Raw genomic sequence first — 16409 nt, 5'->3', positions numbered from 1 at the left:
ATGATGGGGATTCCACAACCTCCCTAGGCAATTTGTTCCATGCATAGAGGGCCAGATCTTCATTTGGTTTAAATTGGCATAGCTTCATTGAAATAAGAGAAGTTATGCTGATTTGCACTACAAAAAGATTTGGCCCAGAAATTTCATACTCCCAATAAAATGAGTCCTTAAGTTTGGTTCCTATCCATAGAATTTAGAGCTGGTTTCAAGAGATTGTGGGAAACATTCTTCATTGGTGAATGTGAACAGTCCAAGTTAGTCTTGCACCTTCTTCTTGTTCTTCCAGCATATATGTTCTACCACCTTAGACTTCCATAGGTTGATTTGAGTTTTAGTGAGCATGTGTAAATCTATTTAGACTATACTCACCCTTACATATCACCTCAGAATTTGGTCCAGTAAGTCTAACATGGTGTAACTCACACATCAAGGGGATGGAAGAGACAAATGAAGCAAGAAAAGGAACCATGAGTAGCATTTAAAAGCATGTATGCTAAAGTAAGCTACCCCTTATATCTTCTTCCAGTTCCTCACCATACATAGAATCTTTTACATTCACTCACACATTGGCAAATGGAATAAAGTAAGAGTAATGGGGTCTGAGTCAAACGGATACATCCTTTAACATTCCTTCAGAATTTGGCACTGTGGGTCATCTCTCCTTCTAAGATGGCTACTTCAAATGGTAGCAACAAAAGTAGACTTTTAAAAATAGAGATGGACCTGAAATGGAGCCTCACATCCAACATCTCCCTCCCTTAATATTTGAATTCCTGCATCCAAATGCTCTTCAGGAGTCCTGGGTTTGTGTCGGATCCAAAAGTAGAAGAAGTCTTTTTTCTGGATGCATCCCACAATATCAGAAATTTCTTCAGATAAGCTGCTGACAAAACTTCAATTGATATAAACAGGAACAAGAATGAGCCCTTAATTTGTAGGGCAAAAAGTTCAAGCTTGTAAATTTTACCAAAAAAAAGTTTTATTTCCTAAAAATTCCTATTGGGAAGCTTTTTGTGGTCTTCATGGATTTGAAGTGGTTTGTGTAGAAATGTAAATATGATCCAGCTTATATCTTGACCAAAGTGATTGACAAGTACCTCATTCTCCAGTCGCTCACTGGATCTAAATTAATGGAATCTTTGATTGCAGGATTTCATCATCAGTCTGAAAGAGATAGCAGGACATCATATCCTTTCCAAGACTGGTGGAACTACTGCTTCAGACTAAATACTCCAGGAGACCCTAGGAGAAAATCAGCCAGAACTGCTGGGAGCCCAAGCAGCAATGCTGTCCCTCCATATCCCAGCACAGCTCCAGAGTACATGGCAGAATCTTGCCCTTAATTAGACAATTTAGACTTTGGAAATAGTCAACGTCTTCCATCACTATTTTACTGAATTGTTAAAACAAAATGCTTAGTAGATGATAGAGTCCTAACTGACTACTGCATTATGGAAGAAGTCCCAGATAAATGTCAATAATAAATAAGTGGAATGCACTTTATCTCACCTGGTCTCTTCTCCCATCAACACAGGGTACATTTTCCAGGCTTCAGTAAGCACAGTCCTCTTCAAAGCTTGAGTCTTAGAAGTGTCTGAGTCTGTGTCAAAGCACTATAAGCTTACATGCAAGTTCCAGACTCTGCAGTAGAATTCCCAGTTTACCACTGTCAAATCCTGACTTTTATGCATCAGCTTAAAAGTAGAATGTGCTCAGAGCAAAGATCAGGACGGGATTTTGATGGTGCCCAGCTTGTGGTTTGTCTGAACACAACATCAAGGCTTCTTGACAGCCCTTATAATATCTAAAGGTAATATGTGTCTTCACAGTTTCCTACCTTCCTTCCTTCTAGTAAACTGACAGCTGAGGCAGAACTAAACATCCCTCAGATAGTTTTGGCAGGAAAAGAGCTGTCCTTTGTAACACAGAATTCTCAATGGTGCTCTGTGCATGTCCAAATGGTGTTAATCCAGAATCTAAAGTCAGTGGTTCTTCAGAACATGCCTTTTTTAAAAAAATTCCAGGCTGTTAAAAGGCCACTGCCAAGACTGATAGGCACACTAATCTGTTATCCTCTTATTTCTTGTATCTATTTGCAGAGTCCGCATAATTTGATTTTATGTGTGGTTATTTCTTTAAAAACAAATGCTTCATAGTAGTACCTGTTTTTCTTATAAAATGAGTGCCAGCACTCGTGATGTTGTGAGTGGCTCTTCATCAAACCAGAGCATATATGTAGAAAAAGTACAACAGACTTCCTCTTTGAGTTTACCAGAGGATAAGTGAGCATTATTTTTAATTACAGTTTTTTTCTTTTACATCTGCAGTCTGTGTAGCCATTGCATACATAATGAGATGAACATAAAGCCAAATTCTGCCCTCAGGTGAATATATGCAATTTTCATTTAAGTCAATGGGACTGAATGGGTGTAACTGAGAACAGAAGTTGACCCAATCGTTCATGATCATTCCACACTTTATAGACACAGTCCAAAGGCCTGAGTCTGAGGTGCCGAGCACTTTCCAGGTGTTGCTCAGGACCCCAAGAGGAAAAGGCCCCAAATTCCTTAGCTTCCTTTCAAAAGCTGTTCTTTTGATCTCTACATTCCAGGTGAAAGCTTTCATTTTGGTTTATCTTGCCTTTGCTGATGTGTTCCGGAATCTAAGGATGAACTTCAAGCAGGTCTTATCTGAAGTTTTCGTGATCATCTATAACTTAGTTCCTCTAAAGACACTAATCTGCAGTTAATTTTATGCTCTATCATGGACCAATGCAGAGATACAAATCAAGATGATGATGTTGTCCTCTTAGTGCTTTGTTTAACTAGATTTACAATCCAGTATAAACTCATAATTCTTAGCTTGGAGCTCTCTTTCCCCATAATTATGCTATTCCTCGATTATGAGTTGCTTAAGGCTACCACTCTGTTTCATTTTGTCAGTTTTCTCCTTCTGCTTCTTCAGAGACCTTTCTTGACGATTTGAACTTTCTTTCCCTATAGTTAATGCTTAAAGTTGTCAGAGTTATAGTTCATTTGGTTTTCTGATGCAGAGCTAAGACAGTGGCCCGGGGGTTTTGAATGGCTGAGCTAAACCAAAATCATTTATCTCTCTTATTTTGTTGCATATTAAATGCTAAAAAAATCCACAACCCTATGTTAATGCACCAATGAAAACACACAAGTCAGTAAATGCAAAATATAAGGGAAGTTTTTTCTTGAATTAAGACTTTTTGAATAGGGATATTTATGGCCCTCATTGTCATAGTATCTGAGAGTGGTTGATTTCATCTTGCAAGTCTAGCCATGCTGGGACTGATTCTGAGCTCAGTGAGCTCAGTGAACTGAGTGAAGTTACTCTGGGTTTACACCAGTGTACTTTTTGTTCATTCATATTTTAGTATTTTTTTTTTTTTTGTATTTTGAACGAATATCCTGGGGTACTCTAAATCAAGTTGAGAGCTCAGATCGGAAAAACTGGCGATAATATGACCAAGTGGAAGTTGATGGATGACCCCAAATGTGAATGTGGAGAGCCTAGACAAACATTTGGACACAGCCTGATTCAGTTCCCTTTGTCAACTTCTTGCATTTCCGAGGAGCCATTTGAGATAAGTGATAATACCAGGTCTTGGTTGTGGTTTTGGAGCGATAAGCTATGATGATGACCCATGTACGCTGGCCCCATGTATCATGTGTGATGCAGTATATTCTGACATTTATATGGCCATTCTCCATTTGTTGTGTGTATAGATAAAACAGTGAGCCCCACATTTCACTCAAATCCTCGGTGAAGGTAAACTTACGTTTTCCTAGAAGTTTGCAGGAGAAATCTGCTAAAGGGAAGAACAGAAAGAGTCTGTTAGTTGATTGATTTGATGTCCAACTTTTATTGTTTCACTGGTTAACAAGGTAGACTATCTCATCCTCTTAATTGCACGATTCATTAAACTATAAACTTCCACATTACATTTAAACAGTCAACAAATGCTTCTCTAAAACATGCATTCAGTTGTGTATATATATTTTAATTTGACTTTTTCATCATATATTTTAATTTGTCGTTACCATTCTTTTTAACAGCTACAGGAGTTTTGTGTCTGAAGATGCAGGCCCAAATACGTTGATTGCTACAGTCAATGCTATAGATCCTGATGGTGATGGTGTGACTTATGACATTCTAGCAGGGAATCAAAAGGGAAACTTTGTTATTGACCCTCAGAAAGGTAATGATAAATTTGCCATTTCTATTCTGTCTGCAGTGTTGAAAATTTTCAGTTTATTTGTGTGTTGAATTCAGCCTTTAATAGTTAGCAACTGCAACATTTATTTGGTAGAATACCTGCTGTTGCTGAGCTGATACAATATCAATAAGAGTATGCAGTTAAAAAATAGTTTAATATTCCCTCGTGACTTCTTTACCACCACCATGCTGATTACCAGGCTATATTGGCCTCTGCAGACTTTTCAGCTCCTTGTGCACTGGGATTACGTAGTGCCACTGGAATTTTCCTTTGTGGTAAGTACAGATGCCACTACGGGACCTACTTCCAATTGCAGCTTTCCTTGAAGTCACTTGTCACCTTTGAAAGCATCCCCACATGCTTCTAAAATAGTCTCTGTTGTCCATGAAACTCCTTTTGCTTCTTGCACTGTTACTCAGTTATTGTGCTTGCAATCAGTGAGCACATTATATGGTTTTACAGGACACACAGTAATGTGCACCTGTTCATCTGAGGATAAGATCAGGCCCCTTACCTCATGTTTTCATGCAGTTAAAAGTACATTAAAATTTGCAACCATCCCAGATAAACTAATTGAGTATCTCTCTGGGGTTAGAGCAAAATCCTGCAAGCTCTTTCTCACATGAGTAGTGTCATTTAATTCAATAAGATTATTTGTATGAATAAAGACTACTTGTGTGTGGAAGGGTTTACAAGATTAGGCCCTCGCTCTCCAGTAGTATTTTATTTCATCCCTTTAGTATTGTCACTTACTTTTAACATCCCAAACAAAGAAAAACATTGGTAACCTCATTTAAAAGACCCACACATTGAGATAGCTGGCATATCCATTTAAATTAATGGGATTGGTTTGACTTTCCCCTTGTGAGAAAACAGAAAGGGATATTTTGAGTCAAAAAGATAAGACCAAACTCAGACCTCAGTGACACCACTTTAAAACTGGAGTAACTCCATTGGCTTCAGTGGAGCTACTCTATATTTTACCTGGTTTAACTGCTCTCAGAATGTGACCCTGAGTCTCTGCAAACTGTGAGCTCTGGCAGCTGAGCACAGGGAAGTGAACTGCCACAGATCCTTCCTTCTGTTCACTTCACCGTCATAGGTTTTCACTTATCATGAAAGTTTAATTTCAATGCAAATAGTGTTTTTGCAATATTAATGTTACAGTTCTGAATGTATTTCAAATTTAATAGAAATGTTCCAAAGAGCTATGCCATGTTGTGTGCTGCAGGAAACTGCTGTAGATCTGGGGATTGATCCTGAATGTGCTGAGTTCCTGTAACCCTTCCTAACTTCACATGGGAGTTGCAGGCTCTTAGGAATGGAGTTTTAAAGGTATTTAGGTGCCTGAAAATGCAGATGGGCATCTAGTGAGACTTTCAAAAACCCTTAACTCCCACTGATTTCATTTGGAGTTAGGCACCCAGGTGTGTTTGAAAATCCCAGTACATGCCTATCTGCATCTTTATGTGCCTAAATACCTTCAAAAATCTGTCCCTTAGCACTTCAGGCCCAGTAGATACATGTGAGCATATGTAGTGAATGCTTCCAGTTTAGTGTTTTTTGCTGTCTCTGGAAGTTAATCTAGGTGCAGCAGCTTTCTTCAATAATATATTTTGGTTTTGGTTAATTTGATGGAATCAAAAATATTTATGTGTTAGCCTACAGTGATTTAATTTAAGAGATAATGTGAAAGAAATAGTCATACCCTATTGTCACAGGAGCGCCAAGGTGAAGCTGAGCTGTGTCAAAAATAAATGCTGCAGCAAAGACAAGGCATTTGCAGGCAAAGTGAGTGACACTGATCCTGTAACAATTTCTATTATGCCAGATAAATAATAGACATGATTGATGGATGTTGGTTCGAAAGAGTGGCAGCTGCTCACTGTACTTTCTCAGATTGCTGCAGTCTGATGGGTTTATATAATGGACCCTTGTGTCTGACTCTGGCGGAGCCTTTGTGCCCTGCTTGGCAGGTGATGCTATTGGGGGATATAGGAAGGGGAAAGGAGTAAAGGCTTCTCACAGGAGCCGGCCATTTTGGTGTTTTTATTTAACATGAGAATGCAGTAAATACACAATAATGACATTCATTGAAAAAAATCCATATGAAAATAAGCAGTGTTATGGTATATAAATTAGCATATATTGTATTATATGTATAGTAATAGGTTGTATTATCCACTTATGGACACATCCTGCCCCAGCCTCCACAGCTGCAGTGCAATCAGTGCAGTGCAGACTTGACGATAGGCTATTTGTGTGCCAGAGTATGGAGGGCAGCTCCTCTGGTCCTCCCTGTCTTGTTTGTGAGGGCTACATAAGGACTAACAGAGGTTATTCTAGACATTCTAGTGGAGTAGCCTCGACACAGAGGCTCCACACCTGCTCTGTGACCTTTCGGGGTCAGGATTCCTCTCTCCACTGCACATCTACCTAATGCCTGGCTTAGCTACTTGGATGTGGATTTAGAATTTGCCCTAAGATATAGTAATGTTACCTGACTGTATAACGAATACAGACCTAGCCTGTGGATGTTTGCAGCCAGCCCTTAGAGAACACAGCAGTGAGTTATTCTATTATTGATTGGGGGATTTGAATTTGGAAGATGGCTTTTGGGTTTCACTGACAGAAATCATTTCACTCTAGGGGAAAAAAAAGCTTCACTGTCCTTCTAGCCAGAGTTAGGAGACTTGCAATTACAGCTTAAAGTTTAAAATTACAGTTTAAAAACTGATTTAGGTAAATCAGTATAACACCTCACTCCCACCCAGCAGCTCTAGTGCTCCAAATCCATCTAAGTCGAGAGATTCTTTCTGTTGATGTGGATGGGTTTGGATCAAGCCCCTTGCATGGACAATATTCAATTAGGTTAAGAATGTGTGCACACAGAGTTCCACCTGTTCAAATTGGTTTAAAATCATACCTTTATTTAAATTAGTGCAACTTTGTGTATAAACCAGGCCTAAGTGGTTGTTGGTGGTGCTAGTGGTGGGTGAATAATAATAATCAAAACACTGAAAAACAAGAAAGAAAAACAAAATCTATTGTCACTGTTCTTCCAGGATTAATTCGACTTCGCTCAAGCCCACTTCCTAAGCTTCGGGGGACAGAGTATGTACTTAATGTCACAGCTACTGATGATAATGCCTCTGGTGGGCCTCACTCTCTCACTAGTACAGCACTGGTCATCGTGGGAATTGATGATGTCAACAATAACAAACCTATATTTCAGAAGGTAAATACATTAGGTCATGTGTGTTATAGCTTCAGATGACAAGGTTTGTGAATAAGGGTTTAGCGGGTTCAGTGTGTCAGATGTGAAGAGCTGCAAGCACAGCTCCTAACCTTTTTCTAAACAAAAATTGTTCTGTACATAAAATTAATAGTTGTTCCCATCTACCACAACCCTTATCTCCAGTTGAAATAGGTAATGTCTTCTGTACAGTAGACTTGCTTTAATGATAAAATATGCTTCTATAAAGTATGCAGACTTCTTCCTTAATTGATTGGGAATTTGGGACTAGATTTATTGTGGGGGACAGAGATTGAAAAGATAATATCTAAAACTGTGTTTTTAATTGAGTATGTATTTATTTTATTTATTACAGTATTTATGTGATACATCTATCGTTGCATCCTTTAATACCTCTGTTAAATACAGAATGTAAAGAATTCAATGTAGACAACTTTGTTTGTATGAGAGACTGTAATATAAATTGACATTGCTTTTTCAGCAATGCTGATTAACTTTATAGTTTTCTTTGCTAAAACATGAGGTTGGTACTGCCTCCAGGTATATGAGTGGACATCATTGCATATTTTACATTGTCATCTACTTTTCCTATGGTCATTAGGGATCAGGTGCAGTTATTTTTCACCTATTCTTGACAAAGCAATCTTGTATTGAAAGCTTTTTTTTTTTTTTTTTAAATTGACACTGCATTGCATTAAAATTGCAGCAGTGCTTGCGATATTTTGCGTGCTTGCAAGAAATAGGGCTACTAAGCATTTCCATATTGCTTAAAATCACAAAGTAATAAGTGAAGTTATGGATTATTCAAGATATATTCAGAAACAATAAACATGCATATCTCAGAGTATCTGAATAGTTTCTTTATGTTAATTTAAGTAAAATGGCAGGTAAAATGTTTGAAATTTTTTCCTAGTGTCAATATTATCGGGAACATGCTTCTGTGTTGGAGAACCAGCCTTCAGGAACATTTGTACTGCAGGTTAAGGCAACTGATGCTGATGAAGGAGTTAATGGTAGAGTGAAATATGGCATGATGCACAGAGATGGTGCCTTACCAGCATTTAGCATTCACCCTGATACAGGTAAAATCTCAGAACCTTTTGGGCTACAGTCTGATTTTATTTACACCAGTGTAAATCAATAGTAACTCTGTTGAAGTCAGTATAGTTATACTGGTGTAATAATGGTTTAAGTGACATGAAACTCAAGCCATTTGTGGTATTCAAACAAAATATAAACAGAGGCTAATAACATGAACAAATCTTCCTCTACTTTTACTTCCATAACTCTTCTGAACTTAACTAGGATTTATATTTTCTTCAAAGTATAGAAGTATTTTGTCTGTGTGATATGTTTATTTTTTATTTGTAAATAGATTTAAAAAATTTTTAAAAGTGTGCATTATCTGAAGATCATTTTATAAAATAAGAATGACATATCTGAGGGATGGTTTCAAAGGTCTCTTTCAAAGAACAAAGAAATACTGAAAATTTTTAGAGTTTTTATTTCTAGAGTTTTAAAGCAGAAAACAATTGGCAAATTCACATTTTCCATCATGTAAATCCAAGTTGGAATTCCAGTGGTGCAAAACATACAAAGCATGTATCAGACTATGCAACACTTAAAAATTGGATTCCTTTTGCACAGCCTATTAATATAAGTTTCTACCATTCAGAATTGCCTTAGTGCTTGCATCCATAAATTAGGGGTCTGTAATCCAACATGCAATTTATACCACTGCTTACATCACTGATGAATTTTTAGCCCATTACATTGTAGCTCAAGATGTTCTTTTCCACCACTTGTCAGTCAAAAAGAAAAGAAAAAAATCCAAATGGCTTCACAGAAAAATTGTCTTTAGTGAAATACATAGTATTTAAACTCTTTAATCTGTTTTCAGGGGTCTTGACAACTGTTCAGAGATTTGATCGAGAAAAACAAAGGGAATATCCTATCACTGTGACTGCGACAGATCAGGCTGCAGAACCTCTCATTGGGATCTGTCAGATAAATGTTGTCATCCTGGACCAAAATGACAATGATCCCAGATTTGAAAACACCCACTATGAATGTAATTGAGAGTCATTGGATAGAGTTTCAGTACCCTGAGTGTGAGCTTACCTGTTGTCTAAGATTTTTGTTTTGGTTCCGTCTTCCCTCCCACCCCCGTGCAGCTAATCCTGGCAAAATTACTGTGCAACCACAGTCAGACCAGTGCATTTAACATCATACAGTGCACGTGGTGGTGTCAGATGCAATCTTGACCAAAGTCCTTTTTGAGTATTGTTATGTGACAAAATCCTGCAAATGTATTCATGTATCAGTAACTTTACTCAGCTGTGTAGTCCAAGTGTGTATGGGACTAAGGACTGTAAAGTTAGTAATGCACATATGTGTTTGCAAGCTTAGACCCTTCCTATTACTTCATGTTATTTTCCAGTTAACATAGTTTGGTTTTGGTAGCATGCTTCATTTTTACCATTTAAGTTTCATCTATTTAAATTTCCTTTGGGTTTTTAATTTTTGTTGTTGTTGTTGTTGTTTATTTTGTTCGTGGTTCTAAATTTGTTGTTAAAAATTAAGTTTTTTAAGGGAAAAATACATTTTACAGCTAATTAGTCAATACAGATATTGTCAATTTCAGTTTGAAAACTGGCTACTGTATATGTGTAGGCGCATTTTCAATAACTTTTTAAAAATTCATATTCTATTTAGCATAAAGATTGGCATCAGAATTTACAAGATATAAAGTAAAAAATCTATGTAATTATGCATACATAGTTGTCAATGGCATAAAAGGGATACTATGCACCTAAGCAGAAGATCTCCCAAATATTGCTTATATTTTAGTCTACTGAATCAATAGATCATAATGTTGTGATCTATTGAATAAATACTGCATATTTTAAAAATAATTTAAAGCCATAATTAATGATAGAATGGATTATCTATCACCCTGGCATTGGCCACTGTCAGAAGACAGGATATTGGGCTAGATGGACCATTGGTCTGACCCAGTATGGCCATTCTAATGTTGTTATGTTTTCATGTCTGCTTCAGTTTATCAGATTTAAGCATTGTGAAATTATTACATATTAAATATTGAATTAAATCCACAAAGCAAAGACATTTGGAGCAAAATCTGAAACTAAATCTCTGATATACCAAAGTGTGGTGAGTGTTGCAGGCATTTCCAGCAGTGTTTGATTTTACCCACTGTATTATATTATTGGGGTCTTTTCTCAACAACTGGCATATATAATTCTCATTAAGATTAATGGGAATTATGTGGTACTTCCCTGAAAGCTAGAGTCCTGTTTATGCTGGAAAATAAAGACGCAATAGGTTTTAGACTCAACTCTGGATTTTCATGGATTTTAAGTTTGGCAGATCCTCTTTTGCTCATAGGGTTTCACCCCTTTTGAGTTAATTGTCTTTCTGCCTGATTGACAATTCAAAGGCAGTTTTTGTTTGCAAATTTACGAAGCCACTTTTGAAAATTTAGTCCATAATGTTTTTTTTTCTGGTTTCATAGAATAAATTACAATACCATTTAAAACATCTACAGTATCATTCATTCATAGTATGTATTCAATCACAACAAAAAAGTTTAGGAAAATTTAAAGAAAAGTGACTCAGTAACTTAGAAGAATAGAGTTTGAGCCATATTTGGTGGTGCAAGTTAAAATGTGATCCATAGCACTTCATTGTGTGGGGAAACAAGAGGATTCTCAGTGCCAGGTAATCTTAAAACTGTTAAAAGAAAACAAACCAAGTTTTAAAAGTTGATAACTGGGATAAAGAACAGTTAAGTAGATGGAATTGTTAACTAATTGTTCTCCTGAGTCTAGTCTCATGAAAAGCAATTATCAATAGTTCTATCTTTTGATTTAGTATTCTCTTAACTGTTGTATGAGAGACAATTAGTTAATAATGAAGTACATGAAATTGTTGTTTCTCCCCATTATCAATTCTGATAATTTGATTTGTTTTTAGTAATTTTAGGATAAAATTACTTTGTGCTTAGAACCCCTGTATTTCCCCATAATTGATAGGAGCTCTTCAGAACACCCAGTTTGATTCCTGTGGTATAGCTACAGAGTGGATAAAGTGTAACTCACATTTGTTTTTTCTAAAGTATTTTTTCATGTTTCTTAAAGAATTGCTCATATTGCTCCAATGAGTTAATGATTAGCTTGAAATCTACTTTCCTTCTGCCAGATTTCCTGAGAGAAGACACAAAAGTTGGGACTAGCTTTCTTCGTGTTGCAGCACATGATCATGATTATGGTTCAAATGCTGCCATAATGTTCTCCATAGCAAATGAAGAACCAACATATTTTCAAGTGAATCCTAGTACAGGCTGGGTGTATGTCAACCAACCCATATCTCAGGTACAATGTGAACTTCCCTCTGAGCCTGGCTAGCTTTGTAAACTGGTGGGAATAGGCAGAGTCGAGGTCATGTCCCCACCTCCATCCTGACGCTCCCAATTTAGAGAACAGTAATGATAAAATTGTACCTGCCTTCTATACTGCATTACACATTTGGGGGAGAGATGCCTTGTGCCTTCCCTCTTATGCATGACCATGCAAGGAGTTGGAAGTTCTCTCGTTACTGTTGTGAACCCCCTACTGGAATGTGCCTTATATGCTCTGGGGTACTTCTGTCTTTCATGGATATTCCATCTGGAAGATGAAAGCACTCTGGACAACCTAAACCTGAGTGCCTAAAATTTTGTACTTTATCCCTCGTTTAAGCACCTGAACAAACAGCCCCAACTCCTGTCGAAGTAAAAAAATGTGGGTTTAGATGCCTAACTTTAGGTGTCAAATTTTGAAAATATTGGCTATTTCTTTTAAACGTAATGGTTGTGAGGATGGCACACAGAATTTGGATGCTGGTACATTTCATTTATTTTTATTTTCTGATTGTTTCTAAGTGCCCCAGAGATCTCAATAGATCTCAATCTCATGCCTCTAACTAGTTTTGTTTTTTAAAATGTAAATTGCTGTAATAGTCTGACATCTTTTGTAGTTTTTGAAAATATCTAAGATAGTTAGAAAAGCTAGAAATGAATTTTTACTTTCCAGGTGATGTAGTTCAGGTCTATAATTTATAGTCACAGCAGAAATCCAAGGAGGAAAAGGTAGTGGTATGATGAAGACTCCAGAAGACCAAATCCTCACAGGATGTAAATCAGCATAGCTACACTGATTTACAACAGCTGAGGATTTGGCCTTCCGAATGAATTGGTTCTGGTAAGCATAGAGCTATTGCTGTTGTGGTTATGTCAGAAGAGGACTTTTGTTCTGCATCAGTGAAAGATGAAAGAAATGGGGAATTACACTAGTGTGTTATGCCTCAGTGTGATGTCTGGTGCATTGTAGATGTGCAAAGATGTGGATAATAGCTTTGCAAATATTCATATACACACGTGTGTGTGTGTGCATGTGTGTGTGATGATGTACACACACATATATATATAAAAGTATAAACACAGCATGTACAGTTGTGTACATGTACACATATGCTACAGTGCATAACTACAGCTGCTATGTGCCTACCATGTACTTGTATGGTGTTTTTCTGCAAAGAAACAATTTTTTTAAAAGATAAATTCTTCAATGAGTCTTATACTGTCAGATTAAGATTTCTAAGGCTCACATATTTGCAGGAGAAATAACTAACAAACCAAAACCCTGAGCAGAAAACCCAGTAATGAAATAATGATTTTTTTTTCCACTCAGAGGTCATTTATAACTCAAGAGATTATTGCCATGGATGGAGGAAATAGGAGCAGTAAGGTTGAGCTAGCAGTAACAGTTACTAATGCAAAAAATCAGCCCCCCCAGTGGGAAAGAGACAGTTATGAAGTTGTCATTCCAGAGAATACCACACGAGATACATCCATTGTGGTAAGTTGTTTTTATAGATTGTGCAATATCTGGAAATGCATGTTTGGTTAAAAATCATTAGCAGTTTTTATAATCCTAAAGAGTGAAATGTCTACTGGTCTGCTATTACTTTTCTTTCTGAGAATGTTTAAAATAATGGGCCAGTCCTTGCTCTCATTTATATCTATGGAACCTCCACTTGATTTCCATAGATTTGGACAGATGTGAGAACAGAATTTAGTTTAGTATTTTTTAGATAAAAAACTCTTATTTAAATGTTTCTTTACATATGGGATTCTGTCCCATCATGACTTTCTTAATTACTCTTTTTTGAGTTTTGTAATCTTATCTAGTAAAATTATAGGGCCCACAGTAGATATTCTTATATTGACAGACTCATTTTGCACAGAACTGGAAACTAACACAACTTTGTCAAATAATTTTCAAATATATTAGCATAATCTGTAGTGAGTAGTAATCCTTGATTGAAACTGACCTGACTGATAATATAGAGATACATTGAACAAGATTAGATTTTTATAGAGTTTTGAAGAATTTTGGGGGATGCACATAAATAACTTAAATTTAAAAAAGTTTCTGTCCCTACAAAACTGATTATTTGAATTTTTTCAACTGCACAGACAATTAAAGCAACCTCTCCCCTTGGTGACCCTCGTGTGACCTATAATCTAGAAGATGGACTTGTTCCAGAGACCAACATGCCAATTCGTTTCTATCTGACTCCAAACAGAGAGGATGGTTCTGCTTCAATCCTTGTAGCTGAGCCATTAGATTATGAAACAACAAAGAGCTTTGTGCTGAAGGTTCGGGCACAGAATGTTGCTGCAGTGCCTTTGGCAGCGTTCACTACTGTCCATATTAATGTCACAGGTATGAAACATGGTAACAATAACACTGTAGTACATTAGCCAAAAGACTTATTAAAAGTTTTATGATTCTCACATACATTTAATTATATATAATGATCTCTTCTTTTGCATATTTTAGATGTCAACGACAATGTCCCTTTCTTTACTTCATCAATATATGAAGCCTCAGTAACAGAGGGAGCTGATATAGGGACATTTGTTCTTCAGGTCTCTGCCACTGACCTAGACCTGGGTCAGAATGGTGAGGTAAGCAAAGAGTTGAGTCCTAGATTATGCAACAATAGAACATCATTTGTTTTCCTACTAGGTATTAAGAAAGCTGTCAATGGCCAAGATTTTCAAAAGTCCCTAATAATTTTGGGCACCCCTGATTTTTACATGCCCAGTGTGAGACGCCTGAAAGGCACCTGATTTTCAGAAAGTGCTGAGCATTCACTCTGTGAAAATCAGGCACCTCTATATTGTCTCAAATTGAGCATCCCAAGAAATTAAGCATCCAAAAATCAGTAGACACTTTTGAAAATCTTGTCTGTAAGGAAAAGCCAGTGGATGCACACCAGTCAGTCAGAACCACCCATGCGTATAATGCAGATTAGAATTTGGCCCATAATTTTTAACATGTTCTTAAAGAACAAATTTGCTTTTGATGATGATGAGGATTGATTATTTATTTGTATTACAGTAGTATCTACAGGTGCCAGCTGAAATTGGGGCTCATTGTACTAAGCACTTTACAAATGTGTAGTAAGAGACAATGCCTGCGCCAAAGAACTTCCACTCTAAATAGACAAAACAATTAAATGGTGTGAGAAAATATTCTGGTTATCTCCATTTCACTTATGGGCATAAGGAAGTTAAGTGACTTGCTCAAAATTACACAGGGAGTCTGTCGCAGAATTGGGAATTGTACCCAGATCTCCTGAGTCCTGGCTTTATCCACAAGACCATTTGTTCTTTATTGAATAATTATTCACTTGTGAGCTATCCAACAGAATGGAAGTATGGCATAATCCTCTTCTCTTTAACTTTTCAGATCACTTACTTTCTGTTACATGACCGTAATCGGGACTATACATGTTTTCGCTTGGACTCACAGACAGGCTACATATACAGTACCTCAGTATTTGATAGAGAGAAGAAGGGATCATATCTCTTGGAAGTAAAGTCGATAGATGGCTCTGAATCTGCTCGACCTGGAAAACATGGGCTGCCAAACTCTGGTAAGAAATGAACCAGGGTATTAAGCGTGATTTTAGCTCTCTGCTTAAAAAAGAAAACCTTTTAATTCAGTTTTAAATTGTAATTTATTTTTATCCAAGCTCATTTGTAAAAAGTGATTTTTTTTGCTGTTTGTCTCTGTGTCAGTTGTCTCAGAATTGGAAGAAACATTTAATATGATGACCAGGCAAGTTTTCGGTTCTAAAACAAAAAGAAAATTATCACCTTTTAATAAAGTTGATGGATTTTAGAGAATAATTCCTGACTAGCAAAACCACACTTACTATTTTAACATAGGATGCAAACCTACTTTGGATAATGGAGGGATTTTCAAAGCATTGCATGCTGCACTGCACTCTGCACTGCACTGCACTCTGTTAGGGGCAGTAATAAAACGCTGAACAGAAAAGCTAAAGACTTTAAAAGAAATCACATTGGTTGTGTTTAAACAAAGAGTTAAAACTGGGCATTTGTAGCTTCAGGACAGAAAGTTATGACTTAAAACTGTACAATTGCCATATTAGGCATCAATTATTCACATGTTATCTGTTTAAACAAATTGGATTTGACATTCATTTGATATCCAAGTGCTTTTGAGTAATGTTGGTATATAAATTGTCCACAACCCTAAGGGTTTGTTTCTGTATTGTCTGCATATTCGTCTTCATTTAATGTGTAGCTAGACAGTTTAAGGAATTGTAGCTGACAGAAGTGGCACAGCTGAGTATTTTAATCTCTTGTTTCTTGTCTCTCTAGACACAGCCTACGTGCGCATTTTTATCAGCGATGTGAATGATAACAAGCCTGTCTTCACTCAGAGTGTCTATGAAGTTAATGTGGATGAAGACCAGGATGTGGGTTCTACTGTCATTACAGTCAGTGCTAATGATGAAGATGAAGGTAAA

The 16409-nt window shown here is 36.8% G+C and overlaps 1 protein-coding gene across 1 annotated transcript in view; it reads left to right on the top strand.

Annotated features, from left to right (window-relative positions):
• Window positions 1–16409, top strand: part of LOC137147628 (neural-cadherin-like) — an 88496-nt gene that overhangs the window by 37185 nt on the left and 34902 nt on the right. The window contains exons 7-16 of the mRNA XM_067539945.1: window positions 4083–4225; window positions 7309–7481; window positions 8413–8581; window positions 9400–9570; window positions 11721–11893; window positions 13250–13417; window positions 14038–14287; window positions 14405–14532; window positions 15320–15506; window positions 16261–16404. Coding sequence (XP_067396046.1) covers window positions 4083–4225; window positions 7309–7481; window positions 8413–8581; window positions 9400–9570; window positions 11721–11893; window positions 13250–13417; window positions 14038–14287; window positions 14405–14532; window positions 15320–15506; window positions 16261–16404 — 1706 coding nt within the window. The remainder of the gene's footprint in view (window positions 1–4082; window positions 4226–7308; window positions 7482–8412; window positions 8582–9399; window positions 9571–11720; window positions 11894–13249; window positions 13418–14037; window positions 14288–14404; window positions 14533–15319; window positions 15507–16260; window positions 16405–16409) is intronic.

Source organism: Emydura macquarii, unplaced genomic scaffold (assembly GCF_026122565.2).
Source record: "Emydura macquarii macquarii isolate MOO-44397 ecotype Brisbane River unplaced genomic scaffold, CSIRO-AGI_Emac_v2 contig_561, whole genome shotgun sequence".
Lineage (NCBI taxonomy): Eukaryota > Metazoa > Chordata > Testudines > Chelidae > Emydura > Emydura macquarii.
Note: the sequence above shows the minus strand (reverse complement) of the source record. Positions and strands in the feature narration are given on the sequence as shown.